This window comes from Gastrolobium bilobum, unplaced genomic scaffold (genome assembly GCF_033153095.1).
Source record: "Gastrolobium bilobum isolate Gb01-03AN ecotype WA unplaced genomic scaffold, APGP_CSIRO_Gbil_v1 utg1383, whole genome shotgun sequence".
In the NCBI taxonomy this organism is placed as follows: Eukaryota; Viridiplantae; Streptophyta; class Magnoliopsida; order Fabales; family Fabaceae; genus Gastrolobium; species Gastrolobium bilobum.
Genome location: NW_026899537.1, coordinates 438,846 through 456,098, shown reverse-complemented (window position 1 = coordinate 456,098; position 17,253 = coordinate 438,846). Strand labels below are relative to the sequence as shown.

The 17,253-nt window shown below is 32.2% G+C and overlaps 1 protein-coding gene across 1 annotated transcript; it reads left to right on the top strand.

Moving 5' to 3' along the window:
* The first annotated feature begins 8,828 nt into the window (after positions 1-8,828).
* Positions 8,829-14,871, top strand: LOC133291188 (protein TIC 100). The gene is made up of 11 exons (XM_061489409.1): positions 8,829-9,478; positions 9,582-9,653; positions 10,327-10,416; positions 10,538-10,711; positions 10,896-10,986; positions 11,379-11,441; positions 11,545-11,611; positions 12,135-12,238; positions 12,328-12,454; positions 12,567-13,309; positions 14,237-14,871. The coding sequence occupies exons 1-11, from the start codon at positions 8,919-8,921 to the stop codon at positions 14,606-14,608; spliced, it is 2,463 nt and encodes an 820-aa protein (XP_061345393.1). The 5' UTR covers positions 8,829-8,918; the 3' UTR covers positions 14,609-14,871.
* Positions 14,872-17,253: the final 2,382 nt, after the last annotated feature.

Genomic DNA, 17,253 nt, shown 5'->3' with positions numbered 1-17,253 from the left:
ATTAAGTGTCCAATTAAATATTAGATAATCGCTGTAAATTTAAATTTAAAATTTGGATGATAATGATTCTTTTGTTTAAAGAAAAAAATCTATTCATTTGAATTTAAATTTAAATTTTGAATGATTATGACTTTTTCATAAAAGGAACATTTTATTTTTAATTTATTTATGAATGGTTTAATATTTAATATGATTTATCCCTATCAAGGAAGGATAGTAACAAATCTTTACTTTTAAGGATTTCATAATTATTAAGTGTCCAATTAAATATTAGATAACTGCTGTGAATTTAGATTTAAAATTTGGAAGATAATGATTCTTTCGTATAAAGAAAAAAATCTATTCATTTGAATTTAAATTTAAATTTTGAATGATGATGACTTTTTCATTAAAGAAAAATTTTATTTTTAATTTATTTTTGAAGTGTTTAATGTTTCTAATATATCCTTTTCCATTATAATTTATTTTATTTTTAATTCTTTATCATTAATCTCAAAATATATTTTTAAAATATCTTTCCTTTCTATTTTTAAATTTTTGTTCTCTCATATGTAGTGTGAGATGGCATTTAATTTTTTTTGGAAGTCTACATGTAGAAGCAATGCATGTATGATAAAATAGCTCATGCATGGAAGATTATTTGTGTCATAAAATTTATATTTGACTTTAAAAGATTATGAATATGAATAATCTTGTAAGTTCATTTTAAAAAAAAAATTAATTATCTTATTTCATAAGCGATGCATCACTTGTTTATTATCATTAAAATTAGATGAGGTGTTGGATCCAACAAATTTTTCTTTTTTGATGATGACAAATAATTGATGCTATAAATAGATACACCTCTTTTAGGCAAAATAATAATAATTCTAAGGAAAACAAATTAATCGTGGCATTCAAAACTCTTTCCCTTTTTGACATTATCGAAAAAATTTAAAATGAGTCATCCTAAATAAGATAAAAATACACAAAGCATATATGAGAGAATCACAATGCACTTTAACAGTAAACATATCAAGATGGTGGTGAAGTTGTTGCAAAGCATGGAGTAAGAAATAAGTAAAAAATGGACTATGGCAATCAAATGAAAAAGAAAATCATGCTTGAATAAATTCTCGAGAGATCACGAGTTAAAAATATAATAAATATTCACTCTCATGATTTTAGGAATCAATCAAGTGTTTGTCACTCAAAACATTCCATAGGCTTGTATGTCATAAAGGTCTGTCATTCATGGTGATTAAGTTACTCCATGAGACTTTGGTGACTTATAATGCAAATGCTAGGCGAATATAAAAACAAAGTGTGAATCTTAAAATAGTGGTGTTGAAGTGTGGATATGCATAGCTAAAGAACTAAAAATATATAAAAAAAATTTGGATAATACACAAGTATACTCCATTAAAAGATATCTTGTTCAAGCCGGGAACATCCAATCATGGTGGGGTTAACTCTATAAAACGAGATTTTTTGCATTTATAAGGATTTGAACTCAAGAACTAAAAATATTGATGTAATCTCACATTGACTTGACTTTACACAATTTGAAATATTTTGTAACTTAGCTAAATTATGCAACTAATGATAAAGAAAAGAAGACCTCTATTTTTTTTACTTTTGATACATGTTCCCCCTAACTTGAATATGTTATAAACGACGCTTCCATACTTAAGAAAGGAAAGGTGAATTGAGTATTACAATTTATTTTGCAAAAGCCTCATTCTTATTTCTAAATTACCTTTTCATACACACTTTGATATTTGAAAAGATTTTCAATACATCAAACCTAACCAAGATACATAATCTACCATAATTATACAACACGTACTAGCACATACATGATATTAAAGAGAAAATTAAAGTGATAGAAATAAAGAGTTTAGAGTTTAGAGAATTGCAAACACAATATATCTTAGTTCGATCACCACACCTGTGACATACGTCCAGATTGAAGTCGCTCGATCAAATCTTTCACTATTTATCAAAGCTTCATGGGTGCTTGACAAACCGCTGCAACCTCCAAGCTTTCGGATGCTTGAAAACCTTATAACCTCCAAGTTTATGGGTACTTGGCATTCTTACAATTCTCTGCAAATTTACTTTGGTATTTGGCTACCATTTAAACACAATGAGTCTCACAATCCTTTCAACTCAAGAATACAATAAGGAAGTGTTTAAATAAATATACACTCTTATAGTGTGGATATACAAATTGAAGCACTATGGATATCTGTATTTTGAAGACATGAGCTTAAGAATGTGTGATCTTTGAATGATATTGAAAGATATGTAAATGATGATCAAAATGTTCTCAAAATATGTTTAAGATGTGCAAAAATTATGCCTTAAACATTTTAGAGCCGTTGGGAATGCATATATAGTATTTTCATTGAAAACTAGCAGTTATATAGATTCTGGACAGTAAGGACTTAAATCTTTTTTGTAAGGGATCTGAGTCTTTGTTTTTGGGGACAAGGGATGTAAATCTTTTTATGTGAGTAATTTGAATTATTCTTTGACAGCAATAACATTGTTTGGTATTTTGGACACGTTTTGAGTTATTCTTATCGAATTAATGTTATCTTGGTCTTGTTGAAAAGATAAGAGAGAGATCTAAAACTTCTAAAAAAACACAAATCCAAATCCATCATCTTTGATACGAAAAATTATCCAGAAGATAGCTTCATGAAAATCTTGACTTGATATAAAAGATATTGTTTCAAAATGGATTTCAATCACTTTTTATGAACGATCTTGACTTGACAAACATGTTTTGAAGTTATAAAATATGTCAAGGATATTTTCTATAGGTTTTTCAAATTCTTTCGAGTATCTAAAGGTCATGTATCATGCAATTTGAAAAACACGTTTACTTTGAGAAAAACTTTGATCTCGTGCAATGCAATATACCATATACCCTTACAATCATATCTAAGTCCTAAAATAAGGAATTGGACTTAGTTTGTTGCATTCAATCTTGGATATTGACTCTTTACTTGATCCTGATGCTTTGACTTGTTGATTTTGATACTTTTTCATCATGGTTGTGATTTTGAGCTCGTCTTATATGTTGTCCATGATTTGTTGTCTTTTACCTTGGTGTTGCTCTCCTAATTATTCCTTGCTGCTCATGATCCAATGTCTTGTCACTTTGATATGTCATTACTCTTCTTGTGTAGCTACATTATACATCTTTAATATCCACATATGGTTGATTGTTTTTGCTCTTGATCAATACTCTTCTCCTTTTGTTGTTGCCACCTTGTTATTATCAAAACATACTTTGTATCTACAGAATATGGATGCTTTTTGAAGTATATGATGTTAGCCTTTATTTTTCCTGCCTCTCCTTTAATGTGTGATTTTTTATTGATCTTAATTTTATTTTTTTAAAGAACGCTCCTTTGAATATTTTTTTCCTAGCCCTTGTGGTGATATATTGTAATATGGTTTCATAGATGCTGCATATCTTCACTTGCGGAAAATTTTGATAGAGTAAAATAGATATATTTATTAGCATAAAAGAAATAAAATGGCTTAAGGCTCAAAATAATATCTTGATATGAATGTGTTTGTTCTATAATGCAATGTAAGATCTTTGTAAATGCTTATTGCATTAGTATTATCACATAATGGAGGCATGCATCCTATACTTACACTAGATATATTTATTAGCATAAAAGAAATAAAATGGCTTAAGGCTCAAAATGATGTCTTGTTATGAATGTGTTTTGTTCTATAATGCAACATTGGATCTTTGTAAATGCTTATTGCATTAGTATTATCACTTAATATAGGCATGCATCTTATACTAACACTAGATTCAATTAATTATTGTTTTACCCATAAAAGTTGTGCACAATTTTTGGAACAACATAATCAGTTTCAGTAGTTGATAAGGAACTTTTGCTAATGTATATTTGTTCCTTTCTCATTTTGGATGATTTACAACCCTAAAAAGTAATTCAGTTTTCCCATTATGCTCATTTTGAACTCTTTACTCTTAAAGCTACAAACTCTTCACACAAACGAAAAATTATATCATCAACATAAACTTATATTACTAATGAATCATTACCTTTAACTTTCAAAAATATAGTTTTATATACCTTTTTCGCATTGGAACTCATTACATAGGAAAAATTTAAATAACATTTACTACAATGCGCTTGGGGTTTACTATAATCCATACAAGGCTTTATCAAATTTATACACATAATATCCAATTGTAGGTTCCTCAAAATTTGGAAGTTACTTAACATAGACTTCTAATGGTCCCGGATGAACTCAAGAGGGGGTGAATTAAGTTTTATAAAAGTAATTTGATAATTAAAAATTAACTCAAAGCAATAAATCAAGATAAGGATAGAAAGATATTGACACAGTAGTTTTATGTGGAAAACCCAAAAGGGAGAAAAACCACGGCCCTAATATCGAATATTTAAATTCGACGGACAACTCTACTGTGAAACTTGTGTACAAGGAGTTCTCTAGTATCTTAGTTCCTAGTCTACCTCTTACACAAATTTCCAACTGGTATCCTAGTTTCCCAATACGAAGCCCTAACCCTTTAGGATTCTGAAACCTATCACACAAGGGTTCTCAAGTTACTCTCAATTTCCAAAGAAAAGAGATATGTTGGTATCAATGTTTTCCAGTACAAACCTTCAAAAAGGTCGAAAAGAAAATTACAATTAAAGTGATTTACTTCAGTGCTTCTTTTCCCCAAGCAGATAGGTAATATGAATTCCTATGGAGAAACATTCACTTTGCCAAAAGATGAATGTATGAATGAATGTTCTTTAGAAAGCTTTTCAATTAATGAACAAGAATAAATCTTAATCTTGAAAATCTAATTCTTTCTTTTCTCTATTGTATATTCTTCTCTCATTAATATTGTATTTTCTTCTCTCGTGAATAATATGCAATAAGCTCTATTTATAATAATAACATTTTCTCTCTCCTAAAAGCTCAAAAAAAATATATTAAAATTTGAAATCTTTTCTAAAAACTAACTAGAAATTTTTTACCCTTAATTAAAATTATAAATACAATTTTCAAAAATAAGATTTTTGATTTTTAAAATAAAAAATGTGTAAAGCTTAAATATTTTATTATATTATGTAATGTAATTCTAATATAAATTTTTGACAAAGAATATTTTATTTCTCTTACATGAAATCTAAAAAGATAAAATATATCATAAACTTTACTTAATCCCATGCTTTTCTCTCTCTTCATGCAATCTTCAATTATCTTGAATACTAATTCAAATCAGGATAAATATTATTTTGAAATCTCAAACAATCAGTTCATTAGTAATTTCAAGATAATAAATTATTATCAATTAAATTAATATTAAATTGATTGTAATCATCAAAATATATTTTAAATCAATTAAACAATTGGGGTATAACAAATATCCAACAATTTCCCCTTTTTGATGATGACAAATAATTTATGCCATGTACCAAGAAAAAATCACAAATATAACATGAATATTCAATCATGATTGCATGAATACTATTTCACTTGTTAGATGGTTTTGGTGAAATGAAGAATGAGCTTAAGAACTTCTTTAAGGCTAACAAAGATCTGAATAGATCAAATGATAGTCTTGAGGAGGAAATCATTAGGCCTAAGAACATTACTTTTGAACTAGAAAGCAATAATGCCTCTTTGATAGAGAAATTGCAAGAAACTAAGAAAAATGAATGTGTTGTAATAAATGTGTTGTAATAAGTGATACTCAAGTGGATAAAGAGATTAAGCGATTGGAGGGCAAGGTAAAAGAAATGACTAAAGAGAAACAAAACCTCCAAACTAGGTTAGAAACTTCCCTTAGGATTCAAGAGGAAGATAAACCCATTGTTGTTGGTTGGTTAAACAAGAATTGCAATAAATCTAAGTATGGGTTAGGATTTGAATAAAATAAGAAAACTCCTTGGAAAACAAAAACTAAGCATGTAGATGTGTATGAGAAAAGAGTATGTTTTCGTTGTGGTAATATAGGACATTTGAAATATGATTGCATGGCTAGATTCAATGCTTATGAAAAGAATATCTCATACATTAAAAATAAAAATTCTATTTTTGCATGCAAAGTAAAACAAATCTGGATTAGAAAAAGATGAGCTTTCTAATTTTGTTGCAAAGAGAAAGGGACCCAAGCTAGTCTGGGTTCCCAAACCTAACAAGTGAATTTAATAATGAAGGTTGGAGTGAGGGGGAACAATTCATAGTACCTTGACAATGGTTGTTCTAAGAATATGTCAAGAGATGTTTTCAGATTTTTCTCACTCTATCATTCCAATATAGATGTGTGACTTTTGCTGACAAATACAAAGGTAAAATTATGAGCATAAGTGAAATTGATAAGTAGCCTACACTCTCCATTGATAATGTTTATTATGTCAAGAGCTTGTGTGCATAAAGTTAAGTTGAAAATCATTGTTGCACATGAGCTTAAGGAATGTTGATTACTCTATTTTTAGATAACATACTTTAACTTGTTATATCTTGAGTTTTAGAACTCCAATTTCAGTGATTTATACTCTGTTGGAAAGCTTGAGATGTGTACTATAATATAAAAAAATAATTGAGAACCTTTTTCCTCTTCAAATGATTGGCTAGTTTTGATGATAGATAAAGATCTCTTGATATTTGTTGACTTATTTTCTTCTTTACTACCATATTCAATTGTATTTGCCTCACCATTCACTTCACATGATTTCTTGTTAAATGCATTTTGAAGTGTATATTTTAACTTTGTGGTGTTTGTTATGTTTGTGAGGATATATATCTATGTGTGACTTTCTTTGTGAGGAAGCAATCTACAACTTGTATGAGTGAAGCTCAAGGCTCGCTAGTTAGGATGTTTCATGAGTAACTAAAAAGGATATAGGCCTTCTTTGGTCGTTTGAGCTTTTCAAGTCAACCTTAACAGTAATTTTTATCTCTAGTTATCCTATTTGAGCCTTAAGCTTATTTTTTTTATTAAATTTTATATGGAGCCCCTTGTGTTTTGATTGTTAGAAACTTTTTTGATGTATATGTATGCATAGTTTCTAGATTAAGTGGATGAATTGTTATAGTACAAAAGAAAAGTACATATGGGGAATGAGAAAAAAAAGGAATGTAAATGTGAATGAGAAAAAGAAAGAAAATTGAGAAAGTGAGAAATAGAAAAAGAAAAAGGAATGCAAAAAAAAGGAATATAAAACTCAGAGGGAATAAGTTTCATTTGAGTTTCAAAGTAAAAAATTCGATTTTTGAGTGTTAGTCATATGAAAATGGAAACTTAGAAAAGTAGAAAAAGAAAAAGAAATCTTTATGATGAAAAACAGTATTGAGAATATCAAAAGATAAGATTTAGGGACTATGCATAACTGTACTATCCCTTCTTTATTTTCTATCTACCCTGATACTATTTTGTTTTCGTTCATATCCACCTGTTACATTATAAGCTTTAAAGTCATATTGGTTTGATAGCTTATGAAACATTCCAACACTGAGAGTGGAGAGCAGTCATGAGGTACAAGCCTATGAAAAGCTTAGAGAATAAGAAACACGAGTGATTCTAAAGTTGAGGCAAAGACAAATTACTGGATTGTTATTGTATATGCTTTGGAATGTTTTCCTTTGTTGCCTTTCATAATCTTCTATATTCTTATTCTTCAATGTTTTTCACTATTGAACTATTACTCCTTATTTATGCTACCTTGACATCTTTTCTTCCTTATCTTGAGTGTTTACTTTTCATTTTTTCGATGATGCCAAAAGGGAAAAAATGGATGCCATATTTTGTGATTTATAAATTCTAGTTGTAGCTTAGCAAAGTCAAGGGGAATAATGTTCATGAAATCATGATTAAGCATTCATGTTATATCTGTGATGAATTAGTTTTTCTTGATACATGGCATAAATTATTTATCATCATCAAAAATATATTTTAAATCAATTAAATAATTGGGGTATAACAAATATCCAACAACAACTTCTTAAAGTAGACTATTTAAGCATATGATCTTTATATCAATTTGAAAGAGCTTAAATCCCATGTAAAAGACATATGCAATGATAATTCTTATGGCCTTCATCTAGCCATTGGTGCAAAAGTTTCCCCATAATCTCTTGTTAATAAATATTTTATTCTAATGTTGAATATTAAGTTTGATTTTTTTTAGTTGATATATTTTTATTAATAATTATAAAAATATCACATTATTTTTTTATTTTCAATTCTTTAAGAAATTTTAATTTCTTTAAAAAAATAACGTAATCTGATTTTTATCATTTTCTTCACAACATCTTATCAACAAAAAAATTATATAATAAGCTTATTTTTTTGTAAGTACAAGTATTATTAAAAAATAAAAACTAAAATTTCTTTAAGCTGCATTTTTTTTTTTTAATTCAGTTAAGTATTTTCATAAATAATAGTAAAAAATATATTTTTATTTTTAAAATCTTATAAAAAAAATAATAGAAATAAAAAAAATTAAAAAACTACACTTTTATGTTTTATGATTTTTTTCGGTCAAAATATTTTTATTAACATTTTAGGTGCTTTTATTTTTTTATGATTTTTTTTTATTACATATTTGTGTTTTACGTTTTTTATCCCACTCCAAGTAAAAACTCGATTCTCAACCGAGGACAAAAAAGAAGAGCAAGCAGGGACTAAACGACCACTAGTCGAATAAGAGAAACGGCAACAAATATGTCCCGCATGTTGTCGTGTCGTCAGCGCAAGCAAACGACGAAAAGTCACAAAACCCTCTCTTACTCACTCTTGTTGAGACTTTGTAATGCTCGGTAGCACTTAATAACAGTAGCAGCAGCAACGTGCTTTTTGTGTTCCCGCACTTACCTTATCTTATCATTTTCCTTCCCACACACTCACTCACTGCTCCCAAATGGCGAACGAATCAGACTCAGACTCGGAAACCGACTCGGACTACTCCTCTTACGACGGCGAGCCAGCTGAAGACGGCGATTTCCGCCGCGCGTTTCGCATCCGTCGAAGCGGCGATCCTCTTCCCGAGAAGAAGACCGACCCGGAGACCACCTTCAAGGAGTTCGCGCAAGTGCTAGATAGCCCCATCGTGCAGAGTATACATGAAGAAGAAGACGAAGATTTTTTGGAAGAAGAAAACCCATTTGACTTCCCTGAAGACCCTGAGAAATGGACCGAAGAGGATTTGGAGGAGATTTGGGCTGATGGACCCAATGAAATTGGTGGAACTGGTTGGGACCCATTTTGGGTTGAAGAAGATGAGTGGGAGTATGTGCAGAATGAGATTGCTGAGGGAAGAACACCACCCATTGCTCCCTTCTATCTTCCTTATAGGAAGCATTACCCTGCTATCCCTGATAACCATTTCGATATTTCTAACCCCAAAGCTGCCATTGAAGAATTGGATAGGATTGAGGAGTTTCTCAAATGGGTCAGCTGGATTTTCGAAGATGGAAGCTCGTATGTTTGTATTTGTATATTCATTCTTCATGCTAGATCTTTTTGTTGTTTTTGTTTTTTGTTTTTTATTTGATTGATATTTTCTTTGTTCCAAACTTTTCAGGTATGAAGGCACTGTTTGGGATGACTATGCTCATGGAAAAGGTGTTTGGTCTTCCGAAGACAGGCTTGTCAGGTTTGTCTTTGCTTGATTATGGCGATTGGTTGGTGTTGTTACTTAGACTTGTACAGATTTAAGTTATATTGGCAGTGACAAACTTGAACAAGAATTAATTCTTGTAATAAGCACATAATCTAGGCCTTTGAAGAGGTTTTGATACTATCTAAATGAATTTATTATCCTACATTGTCAATCTCTTAGTCAGAGAGGGGGAGAACAAATGTTGAAATTGACAATGAAAATAATTTAAATGTGTTGTATTCGGCATGTAACTTGGATAGGTCTTGCAATTTTCCATTGCGGTTAAATAGTTTTTCCAAGTGCATGGACTATCATAAAAAACGTGACAAAACTGGAATAAAGTGAGACAAACCCTTATTAGTTCAGTACTGTCTTTCTGTTGGCAACAACAGATTATACAAAACTATTGTTACAGAATGAGAGGCATTTGTTCCTTTCCCCCCTTGAGTTCATACTGAATCAGTTGGCCATATATGTTTAATGTTCTGGCATTCTCCTGGTAGTTGTTGGGGTCTTTGATTCTTTCTATTTCAACTAGTGTCAGTATCTTCTTGTCTTCCCCCTTTAGATTTATCAGCTCATCATTTCTTGATATGTAGTATATCATGCAACTTCTTTTTTATGTCATATTGTCATTCATATTTCACAATGTATTTTCTTTTCGTAGGTATGAAGGTGAATGGCTTCAAAACGACCCAGAGGGTCATGGTGTAGTTGAAGTTGATATACCTGTTATAGAGCCCGCTCCTGGTTCCAAGTATGTACCTTATTTCAAAATGCCCCCAATATGTGTCAATGAAGTCTCAGATTGTGTCAAATTTTGATTATCATTCAATTTCTTGTAATCAAACCTGGACTGCTTTTATCCATACCCTCAGGCTTGAAGCAAAGATGCGCGCTGAAGGAAAGATAATAGCAAGGGATTTTATGTCCCCAGAAGACAGAAAATGGCTTGAAATGGATATTGAAGATAGTTATCTTCTAGCAGATGGAAACTATGAAATCCCTTTTTATGAGAGTGAAGAATGGGTTAGGCTTTTTGGAAGAAAGCCGTAAGTTTATTTATTGATCTTTTTGTAGCCTTTTTTCTATATTTATCTTTTTGGTATATGAGACATTGCAACTCCTCACCCTAGATATGACATTTCTCTGCATTGTCTCTGTATATATCTCTCCACCTCTGGTACATTATTACTGGTCTAAAAAGACGGTTTTATTATTATATTTTATGCCCAGGGAGAAAGGTCGCTATCGTTATGCTGGTCAGTGGAAGCATGGGAGGTTTCATGGATGTGGCGTGTACCAAGTGAATGAGCGTACAACATATGTAGGTGCATGGATCAGACCAAGTTTTGTGTTTCAACTTTTTAACTCCAATTGACCTCTTTCTTTTCATATTTTTCATAATTGGGGAGAGAAAGCTGAACTTTGAAAATGAAAATAATTGCGTTAATAACATATGATTTGCTTTAGCTTCCTGGATATCGTCCTACATTCCTTATGTTTATTGAGATCTTTATTTTTAACTCTAAATACTGCAATTTTAAGTTGAAGTTGTACTATCTGCATTATTTGGTTGAACCTTGCAATTAAATGCGAAGGGAGGAAAATGCAAGTCATCTCTGCATAATGGCCAATGGCATTTTCATTACAACATCACACTTGAATTACGTAGAAGACCTATTTTCTTTCCTAGTTACAAAGTCTGTGTGCATGCAGGGTAGATTTTATTTTGGAGAATTGTTGGATGATTTTGAGGGATGCGATGACGAAACTGCAGGGGTACTAAGCACTCTTTTCATAAATTTTTTCACCTTTGCAAAAAAATTAAAAAACTAGGAGCTGTGGCAAAATCTCGATCTTTCTGACATTCTGTCAATTTCAGCTGCATGCTGGTATAGCAGAAGTTGCTGCTGGAAAGGCTCGCATGTTTGTGAACAAGCCAGATGGAAGTATGCTGTTTTACCTCTTTAAAACTTAATTGAAACCTTATATTCATTTTTATTTTTTTTGGGGGGTGGGGTGTTCCTGACTTTCAGTTTGGCCATTTATCTGGTTGCTAGATCTTGTAAATATGTATTATGGATTTAGGAATAAAGGTTAGTTCTGTTTTCTTCTTCCTCCTACATCTCCTTACCGTGCCCATTTAGACTTTTTAAAACTGGATAAGATTTAAGAACACTCATCACCAGTTTTCTTTCCTACTTTGTGGCTTTGACTCCACAAATGTGTACATGATTGGATTAGCCTCTCTGCCCTTTGACAATTTCTCATCAAGTAAGCATGGTCTGGCATGCATATTGATTCTTGGCATACTGGTAGAGTCTTTCTCCTTTCACTATGCGGTGGAAAATTTATATCTGTGCTACTTTGGATTGAAAATTAATTATTGTTCTTTTTTTCCTTTCCTGATTGGAGCCATGCTGATTGTATCTTGCTAATTGTTACTAACCATTTAACACTTGGTCTGTGCAGTGGTTAGAGAAGAGAGAGGTCCATATAGTGATCCGCAGCATCCTTACTTTTATGAAGAAGAGGATGTGTGGATGGCGCCTGGTTTCATTAACCAGTTTTATGAAGTAAGGCTCACTGGAAAAGTTTTACTGTAATACATTGCTTATTTTCATTTTATGTAAGGAAATGAAACATGGATATGATTCTGTTGCAGGTCCCTGATTACTGGAAAACATATGTGCATGAAGTAGATGAGGAAAGAGAAATGTGGTTGAACTCTTTCTATAAAGCTCCTCTTAGGTTACCCATGCCAGCTGAGCTTGAGTACTGGTGGTCAAAGGGTATTTATTCTTTCTATTTTTCTGTGTGAACTAGTACATAGCTGATATAACTTTTATCATCCTCTCCCATCTGCCAATGAGGTATTAACTCATCCTCCAAATCCTTGATCAGCTGAGAATCATGAGACTCCTGAATTTGTCCTTATTAACAAGGAACCAGAGCCTGATCCTGAAGATCCGTCACAGCTTATATATACTGAGCCTCCTGTCATCCTCCACACACCAACAGGGCATATTATCAATTATGTTGAGGATGAGAAATATGGGTTACGATTATTCTGGCAACCTCCTTTGGAAAAGGGTGAGGATGTGGACCCAGAAAAGGCCCAATTCCTACCCCTTGGTTATGATGAGTTTTTCGGAAAAGATACTGTGGTTAAAAACGAGAGCATATGGATGCGTATTATACTTGCGCTTGAAAATGCTTGCAACCCATGGTTTGATAAACTTGAGAAATGGACAGAAGAGCAGAAGAAAAATAGTGAATTGAGAAAGAAGGCAATTGAGCAAGAACTTGAACTGATAGAAGCTGAATTGTGTCTGGAAGAGGCCATTGAGGATATGGAAGAGTTGTTGCAGAGAAGGGAGAAAGAAGAGCAAAAGAAGGTGGAAATGGGCTTTCCAGATGAAGATGATACGACTCCTGTAACCAAACAAGATGAAAAAGCTCCTGCAGAGGAGGAGGAGGAGGAAGAGGAAGAGGAAGGCGATGAGGAAAACGAGGATGATAATGCACAATCAAGTTTTGGGTCTGTTGACCAGAAACAGACAACAGATCAGCAGAAGGGAAAACCTGGGAAATCACCATTTTCTACATCTTCACTTGCATTTGCTTCTAGCAGCCTTATCTATGCGGTGAGTTATGATTCCTAACTTTCATTTGATGCATGTTTTTTCCGTATGACTGTATCTTACGTGGCTACACATGATCAAAACTGAAACAATGATTCGAGTATTCTTGAGTTTTATGCTTTCTCATGTATATCAGGTGCCAATGAATAATCAGAGAATTGTACTTTTCATCTCACAACATCAAATTTGAATTTACTCCCTTTCACCATCATTGAGCAATTTTAATGGAGTTTTAAAACAGTTTTTATGCTTCTGATTCTTGTATTATTCTTTGATTGAACAATTTAAAAATTAGCTGATAGGTTATTTGACTTATCTCATTAGATACTACATATATGTAAATTGTAATGAGTTCTATTTGCCATTCAGTTGGAAGACTTAAATCCTGTTTTTAATATGTGTCGTGGGAAATCAGGGAATTATAAGTATCGAAGTATAAAAACAACTGGTACCCTAACTTTTGTAAATATTGCTCATAATTTACAATTTTAAAGAACCAGATGAAGTATGATGAAGAATATTAGTTATGGATCCTATTTGTTGCAATATGACTCAAATGTATCCACCAAATCTATAGTTACTTATCAATTTCAGGTATCATGTAAATGCTCCAAAAAGCTTCTGAAAATGTTTATCTGGTCTGGTGATAGTGGAAACTAGGACAATGCTTCCCTGTGTGTTGGTCACAAATCATGCGCATGATATTTACCTTGCTATATATTTGATTATAAAGGCATATGAGTTTGCTTGTGGTTGTGTAAGTACCAGTGTGCTTTCATCACTTTGCAAGGGTGCAAAGCATATGTCCTATTAGTCATCTTAATTTCCCTTCATTTCAATGTGTAGAATTATTTTATTTTATTTTTTTCAAGTTTGGATTGATCACATGCAAGTTCATGAATCTTTTGTCTTTGTTGGTTGGCTTATCAGGTTCCAAACAAGCTGCAACAATCATTTTCATTCTGGAACAAAGGTGGACAAAAACCCGAGTTAGTTCCTCCCCTGTGCGTTGATCGCGTCAGTAATGTCAAATCAGTTGATTCAGTAAGTTTCCGTCCTTTGATTGGCCTGAAGGGTAGCTTGAAGGCTGTGGGCAAGACACAATGGAGAGTTAAGGCAATAAGCTCTTTGTCTCAGACTCGGTCACGTTTATTGGCTTCTCCAAATTCCAAAAGCAACTTAAAGGAGCCTGGAGTGAGTGGTGACGTGTGGTTGCATGCGGCACCAGAGAGAGATTTAGACAGCATATTGTCGTTGCATTCATCAATGTATAATTACAAAGAACATAGAGGGACTCTTTGATGATCATTATCCTCTCCATTTTTATCCAAATATCCAGAGAGGTTCACATCAAATCCAAGTTTTGAGTGGTATGGGGTTGGAGAATTTGTTCAATTCATGAAGGCTGTTATTATTGTTTTATAGGCCTTTCTATACCAACAACGTTGGAACTGCTGATAGAATGGTTGAATCCTGTTTCGTATTTGCATTTCCTTTTTTCTTTTTGGGTAGTTGCATTTAAGCGTTTCACTATTTTACACAAGGGAAATATTACTCTTTTTTTACATGAGGTAACTTATCTCATCTTCTCTCACTTTGATTTTCGCACCCCACTTATTTTTTCTTTTTCTTTTTTCTTGTAATGGTAGGATTCACCCATTTTCTCTCTACCACATAAGATAACTATCTTATGTGGAAGGAGATTAATAAAACCCTTTACACAATACTCAAATAGGAAAATTTCAAAGGCATAAATTGAAACTTAAACAACTAATCTAAGATCTTGGACCACACATTTTGAATTCTAATCTTTGTTTATTAAACTACATATATATCTTATGTTTGTGTTATAAGATTGATAACATAAAGGCTATATTAAAATTTTAATTTCGTAATGTTTTCTTTCCTTCTATTTTATTTTTTATCTCCTAACTTAGGGAATGAGAATTCCTTTGAACTTTTTCACATAAACATCCAAACAATCCTTCTCCCCCAAAGGCCCAAACATGATAAAGAAGGTGTCACGTGCCCGTTACTTCTTGTTGCTTTCCGTTTGAAAAGTTGGTGCTAAACAGCAATAGTGCATTACTCCTCCTCTTAATGAAAGCCATTTAATTCTTTCAAAAGTAAAGAGTAAACTTCCAAGTTTTGAATAGCTCAAGAGTCCAGACACGAAAGAGTTGCTTTTCGCCGTTAACATCATTCTTTGCAAGCAACTTATACGTTGACACAACTAGTGTATGACACCTTAAACGTGAAGGACCACTTGTCACATTCGACCATATTAATAGAGAAGGCGATGCATGCATGGGCGAGCTATCCAATACCCACGATATAGGAGTGATGGCTCATCCATTGCATCAATTAAGGAGAGCGACAAGAAAATCCAAATCCATCCAAATTTATTTACATATTGAATATTCACTACTCAAAATCTTTATTCAACTAAATTTATTAAACTACTATAGTGGTAAAGTAACTTTACCACTATAGTAGTTGCTAGTTGCTGCATTGTGTAAATGATCAACTCTCACACGACCTTTATATTTTTTATTCAGTTTGTTATGCTATCATATAAAATATTTAATTATTTATTATCAAGTTGTCAAAAGTTAAATTATTGACGCCTTCATTCTTTATAATATAGACTTAATAACAGTGTTTTAAAACTCGGACCGGTCATCGAACCGGTCGAAGTACTGGGTTATTGGATCACTAGTTCAACCGGGTTGAACCGGTTTTACTGTTCACATATTAAAAATATAAAAATATTACTTATATTAATAAAAATTCACATAAGAAAACTATCTATGAGGTTCAAAAAATAAATTGGTTTCAATGATAGCAAATATTATATACTTCTAAGCTTCTAGCTCTAGACCGTTGAGATGAGATCATGAGACCATCAGTGTTAATCACCACTTAACTTCACGAGATCATTATAAGATGCAACTAAATTACATAAACGAACTACACTAATCTAAAATACCTTATTATTTTCACCTTACTTTGAATCATATTCATCATAAAATATGAATATGATTTAATTCAAGAGTTCTTATCAACAAAAAAAAAATTTACCAAAAAAAAAAAAAATCGGTTTAACCCGAGTCAACCGGGTCGCCGGGTTTCGGCCGGGTCAACCGGTCCAATCCGGGCTGACTGCATAACCGGTCTAACTACCCGCTCGGACCGGGGAACCCACCGGGTCACCGAGTCCCGGGTCGACCCGGCCAGTCCGAGCTGGGTTTTAAAACACTGCTTAATACAGTAAAATAGATATGTGCAATATTGTATTGTTAAATTCTTACGATACAGTGGATTAAAAAAGGGGAATATGTTTCTAGATAATTTATTTTATGCAATGCATACAAAAGTAAATGGGATCCACTAAAAAAGAAAAAGAGAAATGAAAAAAGTGAGTTTCATCCATTTTTTATGTGTGGCACTAGACAAGAAACGTATTTCCCTTAATACTAAAACACCAAACAGCTTAAAAATTTTAACAAGAAAAGTTATTTACTGCACCTCATAACCCATTATGATAGGTTTTCCCTGCAACTAGATTGTATAATGACCCTCACATTTAATTATAGATTTAATATGGAAGGATAATTATAAAGAAAAAGAAATAAAGTCACATTTGGTGAAAAATGAGTTAAAATGACAGTTAAGGGGTAAAAATGCGGGTAAACAAAGTTATCCGAAAAGTGAAAGTAAAGTTAAAAATATGCCTGGAAAAATATTCTAGTTCATTGGGTAAAGTTTGGTATTGAATGGAGGTGTGTAGATAGATAAGTTGTTACCCAGTTAAAGTAACTTAACCTATTTGACTCTAAAACACAGTGACCTTGTTCATTTGTTCTCCGTCCCAGTACGCGTTCGTCTCCATTTTTTTTCATGCTAGGTTTTCTTTTTTTATTTTTTTTTATTTCTCTCTCCACACT

Coding starts and splice junctions, on each gene's coding strand:
- LOC133291188 (XM_061489409.1), top strand. CDS start 8,919: ATGGCGAACGAATCAGACTCAGACTCGGAAACCGACTCGGACTACTCC. Junction 12,455..12,566: donor TGAGTACTGGTGGTCAAAGG/GTATTTATTCTT, acceptor ATCCTTGATCAG/CTGAGAATCATGAGACTCCT. Junction 13,310..14,236: donor CTAGCAGCCTTATCTATGCG/GTGAGTTATGAT, acceptor TTGGCTTATCAG/GTTCCAAACAAGCTGCAACA.